This window comes from Monopterus albus, unplaced genomic scaffold, assembly GCF_001952655.1.
Source record: "Monopterus albus unplaced genomic scaffold, M_albus_1.0 scaffold24.1, whole genome shotgun sequence".
Lineage (NCBI taxonomy): Eukaryota > Metazoa > Chordata > Actinopteri > Synbranchiformes > Synbranchidae > Monopterus > Monopterus albus.
This window is the reverse complement of record NW_018127904.1, coordinates 68048-74681: the sequence shown is the minus strand read 5'-3', so window position 1 is coordinate 74681 and position 6634 is coordinate 68048. Positions and strand designations below refer to the sequence as shown.

Below are 6634 nucleotides of genomic sequence, written 5' to 3'. Positions count from 1 at the left end.
CCAACACATGGCTAATCTAGTAGTGTGATGTAAGATATGAGAGTACCACACAAGAGACAGCACATAAAACTGTTAGTCACTACCACTAGGATTGAATCAACTCACCAGTGGTAGACAAGGTCAAAGTTAAAACAGCACTACCCTTACAGTGGTGTCGGGTTTATTTTCCAAACCTTACAAAGAACCAAGGCTCCCTCAGTTCTGCTCATGGTCCCCGAGCAAAACAGACACAGATCAATGCACTCAGCAGACAGACATGATCACCCAACTAACATTCGCATGCAAATGATCAAATGTGCAGCTAACAAAAATCCCCCAACTAAAATGTACAAAAACCATGTGAATGTGAACAGAAACATCAAAATGTGAAAGCATGCATCATATCAGCATTTCCAAGGATAAAACTGCTCCACATACGGGTAAAATGCCCTGCACTCAGAAATCAGGTTTCAGAAGGCATCCATGCAGAACTCAATCAGTATTCTATCATCGTTTGTCCACTGGACCATACATGTGAGCTCAATATCAATCCTTTTCTACTTTCCCGTTTCTATTTTCATTATGTAGCAAATCAATGAAAGCAGCCCACCAAATTTGTTGTGGGCCACTAATGTCTAATCTTCCAACAATAAAGCCTCAAATTTTCTCATTTAGAGGCTCTAATGTGGGTGTCGGGGTGCCCTCTGCTGGTTACTCATCTTACCTACATACTGTTTATACTAAGTGATTTTGCATGTGATCTTTTTCTTTTTTCTTTTATCTTTTTTATATATTTAAAAAATTAAATCCTTGTTTTCCAGGTTTGCAAGAAGGTATTTCCTTTATTACACACTTCTTTCCTTTTTAGGAAACAATTCCTTAGATTTTCACTCCCTGGCATTAGATAAAGTGGTAATTTAAAATGACTGTATTGGTGACAGCTGATTAGAGGATCTGCCATCTCATTTTCACTGACTTGAGTATTTTCAAGGGGAAGTTAGATCCAAGAGTATGATTTTACACAAACTGTCTGGTGCTTGTTTCTGGGAGTAGAATTACATGTACTGACTATTTACAGTGAGTACAGATTAGCAAGCAGAACAAAAACTACAAAAACAGAACAAGAACACCAAGGAATAGAGGTGCAAAACTTTAGTGGGAAACTAGTGCAGTTCAGAGAAGTCAAGTTGGTTGTGTATGGAAGAGGAGCTAAAGGAGTTTGGGAAAAGCTAAACAAAATTTTAGGCCACTATGGTCTTCATATAAATATATGATGTGTCACTGACTAAGCAACAAGTGTTGAAAGTTCGACACATTTTCTTTCTCTGAGGTACAGTATGTGAATCCTTAGTGAGATTAGATAAACCTCTGGCTCTGGACAAAGTAGAGCCTTATTGTTTTTAAGGTTGCTGCAGATCTTATTGTTTTTCCTCTCACATATTTTTAATCTTGGTTACAAATTAGATCCATAAGGTGTGGGAATCAGTCTTTAACACCTCTGCTTAATGGCAAAAATGGTTCCAATTTAAATAATAATAGGCCTATTAATACCCATCCATTTTCTAAACCGCATAGTCCCAAACGGGGTCACGGGGGGCTGGAGCCAATCCCAGCCAGCTGCGGGCGAAAGGCGGGGTACACCCTGGACAGGTCGCCAGCCTATTAACTAGTTTAAAAAGTTTACGCACACTATTTTAATGGTATTTCATCTAAGCATCAGTTTGGATTTAGGAAGCAGCACAGTGCTACCACTGCTGCAGTGAAGGTTGTGAATGATTTTGTTTCTCTGGCTCAGAAGCGGCTTTATTTTTTGATTTGTCTAAAGCCTTTGATACTGTGGACCATGTATGTGTAAACGTTAATGTGGTCATTTCAAACTGGCTTACTGTTTATAATGGAGTACCTCAAGGTTCTGTACTTGGCCCTCTTTTAATACCTCTTCATATATGTATATATAGGTGTGGATACTGATGGAACTCATGCTCATTGCTATGCATATGATATATTTTAATACATCTGTGCAATCTCCCCCACAGAGGCACTTCATAAACTTCAGTCTACCTTTAATATTCTACAGTCTCAACTCATTAAACTCAAGTTAGTACTGAATGCAAATAAAAATAAACTAATATTACTGAGGTTGTTACATGCTATAAATGTCTGTGTGTGGCTTAATGATTGTCTCTCTTTTCGACTGAAGTTAGGATTCTATTTTAGATTCAAGATTTGTCATTGCTTCTACTTTCTACTTTCATAATGCATTAAGATTTGATACAAATTTTAAACCATTAACCCATCACTGTGTTCTGTACTTCGGAGTGGGCTGGTCATCTCTTTCCATAAGTTCTACGAGTCATTGGTATATCTTTATTTATAAAGCTATTTTAGTTTAACTACCCCCAAACCTCTGCAAACTTATTTCAAGGGGCTCATTTTCCAGTCATACTATAAGCTCAGGACTCATATCTGCTGTCTGTCCCCAGCATTCGGACAAAGACAAAAAAAAAAAAAGCTTTCATGTTTTCTGCTACAGCCACCTGGAATAGGTTGCAGAGGGAAATCCCAGTAAATTAAAGAATTTCATATTGTTGACAGAATTTAAAACTGTTAATTAATTGGTGAATGACTCATTTTCTGCTTCTTGTTGTTCTTAGTTTGTTTAATTCTAGGTACTGATATAGTTTTATGGTCTCCACTGTTCTTAGGTTTTGTAGATTTTATACACTAATGTCTGTTTTAGTGTTGTATGTGTTTGCTCTGACTGGAATATGTAATGCTGGTGTCTTGGCCAGTTTCTAACCTTAGTGGGATTAGCCCTGGTTAAATATTGTTTAAATAGAAATATAATAAAGATCAGCATCCCAAGAAGGCAAACTGGCAACCTGTCCAGGGTGTACCCCACCTCTCGCCCAATGTCAGCTGGGACAGACTCCAGCCCCCCCTGCGACCCTATTCAGGAATATGCACTATAGATAATGGATGGATGGATTGGGATAAAGTCTCACTGTGGAAAATCTAAATACTGTAGCTCATTTTAGATTCAATCGTGCATAATTTCTGTGGAGATGACTGAAGATATAACCTAATCTGGAAATGTATTGGCTGTAATACACTGTACTGACACAGCTTAATACAGGAAATCCATTTACCTACAGTATTTAGCAATAGGTACCTCCATGTTCATTGCTGTGACTGCTATACATGTCTACAGTTACCGCATTAAGCATCAACAAAGCCCGTGATAACCATGCCACTCCCACCAACAGATGCCTCAAGTCTTTATTGACTTCCTGCCCGGTTTGTGCGTAATGTTAACGTTTTATGCAGATGGAGCCCTGCTATCCACTATGCCCTCCATTTACTCATGTCCATGTCAGTGAATTTTCACTGTCTTCTGGCAATGGCCTTCTGTACCCAATTTTGTCCTGGCCATCCAAATGGAGTGTTATGTAAATTCAATATCAGCTGTGCCTGAAAACTGCACTTCCTCCTAATAAACTGTGACCAGTGGGAAACTGAGCAAGTAACCCAAACAGTAGTGTGCTCCTTTCTGTCAGCTATTGTTAACAATTCATTTAATTCTGTTTGTCTTTAGCATGGAACATGCACAGAGATGCACTGGGGACCAGTGATGCAAGGCATGAATACACCTAGACTGTTTGACTCCACAGCAGCCCATATTTTTACATAATCTACACAACAATTTGTGCATGAAATGTTTGAGGTGCTGAAGAAACAGAGTGCACAGCTTGTGCAAGCTGTAAATGCACACTTCAGTCCTTTGTTAAAGTTAGATCAATAACTGAGCTGTTTTACAGGAAATATTTGTGCAAACGTACCTTCTTTGCTCTCTGGGAAATCTTTGGTGCACAACACAAAAGTTTTTCAACCAGATATTCTTTGTTCTGCATGAGAAACATCAAAATATGAATCAAAATTAATTCTGTTAACTTAACCAATACCTAGCAATAAATCACAGAAATCTCATGTATTTGGTTTTTAAACAGTAGCCATCAAAAATCAGCTGGATTGTTTAAAATTCAAGAGGTGTATGAAATTTGTGATGGTTATCTTTAGAAAATGTTAAACCAGTTCAAATGGAAATAATACATTGAGGTTCCAGTGCTTGGTCATCCTGATTCACATTTATAAAATTAACATTAAACAAACCACACTAACAGATGAAACAAATGATTATTCGAATTTCATTGAAGAAGGAAAAGCTTAGTTTGCCTTTTTAAATAATCATTATATGTTTAGAAACAGCATTAAACAAAAAATGTGGGTAAAGTTGCAGTCATCGTGTTATAGCTGAATCAGCTTCAAGTAACCCATTTAGTGTTGCAGTTCTATATTTAAAATGTTTGTTTTCCTCTCAAAAATGGTCTCAGTTAAGATTAATTAAAGGGTATAAGCACAGACATCGATATGGAAGTGAATAAAGGAAATAATTAGGGGTATAACAATACATTGTGATTCAAAAATGTGGCGATATGCATAGTGGAACTAAAAAATGGAGAGCAATATTAAGTCAAAGACTCCCATGTAATTTATTTATATTAATACAAGAGGGAGCAATAGGCCAGATCTGTTTTCTTGACCGACCTGTTGTTGACCCTGACGGTCGCTAGGGTTAACTACAGTAGCCACTAGCCACACTTAATTACACTCTAATCTACAGAATAAGGGAAATGTCTGAATACAAAACAGTTTTGTGATTTTACAAACCTAAGAAGAAATAAATAACACTAGTTTTCATTCTCAGTGTTATCGTGAGCGTATTGAACTGCATGGCCTGTATCGTGTATCAAACCAGGCCACGAGCTGCTCGTATCGTTACACCTCTACAGATATTTGTTTTCCTTACTGTGTTGACAAGTATGATATATACAGTAGAGTGTCTTCCATTCCTTTATACTGAATGCTGTTTGATGTCTCCAAGTATGTAGAACATTATAAACTACATTCATTTATGAGGCATAGCATAAGAATTAATAACAGAACATTGCTGTCAAGTCAAATATTTGTGATACTACCTTGGCCTTTTGGAAGAATTTACACTTCAAAAGCTCTGCTGCTGTAGGCCTAGAGTTAAAGAGAAGTACAATTGTTGGAAAATACACTACAACACCACACACACTAAATGTTAATCGGGTGCTTTTTACTGATTGCAGATTGCATTAGCTCTCTTTGATGAAATAGATGGTTGATATATGGAGCTCACCTTTTTAAAGGATCCTTCTGAAGGCACATAGTTATTAGCTTTCTAAAAGATTTGCCATATTTTTTTAGCATTTCCTTGTCCTCTACGCCCGTCTCTAGAGTGGGTGGATCATTCTGTAGGGTAAGCATTAAAACCTGAGAAAACAAGAAAAATGCGTGTTTCAGCAGCGACACAAATATTGTACATGAGGAAAAGAAACTCAAGGCAGGAAACTGTTTGTGGAACAAACATTGTGGAAAGTAAATGCAACAGGTACCTTTAAATAAAGATTGCATCCCTAGTGGTTTAGTCTCCCAGTTACAGAAAAAGCAGCAAGTTAAAAAGTTTTCATTATCAAACTTCATAGAAACAAGCTGGTTTAGGAGAAGGTTTAGTGAGCCAAGAGTTCATGGCCACTGCTTTCTTCTTTACTTTACCAGTCTTTGTGAAAGCAACCAGTACAGGACATCACAGTGATTAAATAACATCCAGTAAAAACATCCAGAACAGTCACCTTCATGGGAGGGTAGCGGTGATAGGGTGCAGAGCCTGTTGCTAACTCTATAGCAGTAATTCCAAAACTCCATATATCTGCTTTGAAATCATAGCCTCGAACCTGTGAGTACAAAATTACTTGGTATTATGAAATTTGTAATATGTTGGAACTAACATGTCAATTCATTAGCCTATATCAGGAAATTAATAAGCACCAAGCACAGCAGAAGAAAACTCAAGCAAATGCATTTTGCATGATATATAATGAACTTTATGATGTCACCAGCATCTGCATCTGTTTGTATGAACAGAGACAGACTCACCTGTTCCATCACCTCCGGTGCCATCCAACATGGGGTGCCAACAAAGGTCTTTCGTACTTTGTTTCTAGTCATATCCCCTCCGGTGGCTAGGAATGAGCTTACTCCAAAATCTGAAAATGTAGATAAATAAATAAACAAAGCAGTTTTCATATTAAATACAGGCAAACCTGTGTGTGTTAAACAGGTATGTTGAAATGATCATGCTGTAGTCAGGCCTCTTTTAGCAACCGTAATATACGTAGGTAATTTGCTCATTTAAAATTGTGTGCTAAACCATATCATAATGTATATTTGTATACCATTTAGATTCTAATGGCCGTACTCCTTTGCTTATACTGGGTTTGGTAAACCTTTTTCAGAGCAGACATTTTGACTTGTTAAAGCAGCAGAAGCAATAGTTGTACTAATAACATGATAAACAAGTAGACAGAGGGACTTGTTAGGGTTAGTTTAAGATAAAGGGAAACACATACAGTAAGGGAAAAAAATTATTTGAACCCCAGCTGATTTTGTAAGTTTGCCCACTAACAAAGAAATGATCAGTCTACAATTTCAATGGTAGGTTTATGTGAACAGTGAGAGACACAACAATAACAAAAAAAAAATCCAGAAAAATGCATTACAAAAAAAGTTA

The 6634-nt window shown here is 37.2% G+C and overlaps 1 protein-coding gene across 3 annotated transcripts in view; it reads right to left on the bottom strand.

Annotated features, from left to right (window-relative positions):
* The window catches only part of stk39 (serine threonine kinase 39), a 24930-nt gene that overhangs the window by 13591 nt on the left and 4705 nt on the right, over positions 1–6634 (bottom strand). For all 3 annotated transcript variants that reach the window (XM_020594705.1, XM_020594706.1, XM_020594707.1), the window contains exons 6-10: positions 6001–6110; positions 5697–5798; positions 5204–5337; positions 5016–5064; positions 3819–3884 (exon numbers count right to left, since the gene is read on the bottom strand). In XM_020594705.1, coding sequence (XP_020450361.1) covers positions 3819–3884; positions 5016–5064; positions 5204–5337; positions 5697–5798; positions 6001–6110 — 461 coding nt within the window. The remainder of the gene's footprint in view (positions 1–3818; positions 3885–5015; positions 5065–5203; positions 5338–5696; positions 5799–6000; positions 6111–6634) is intronic.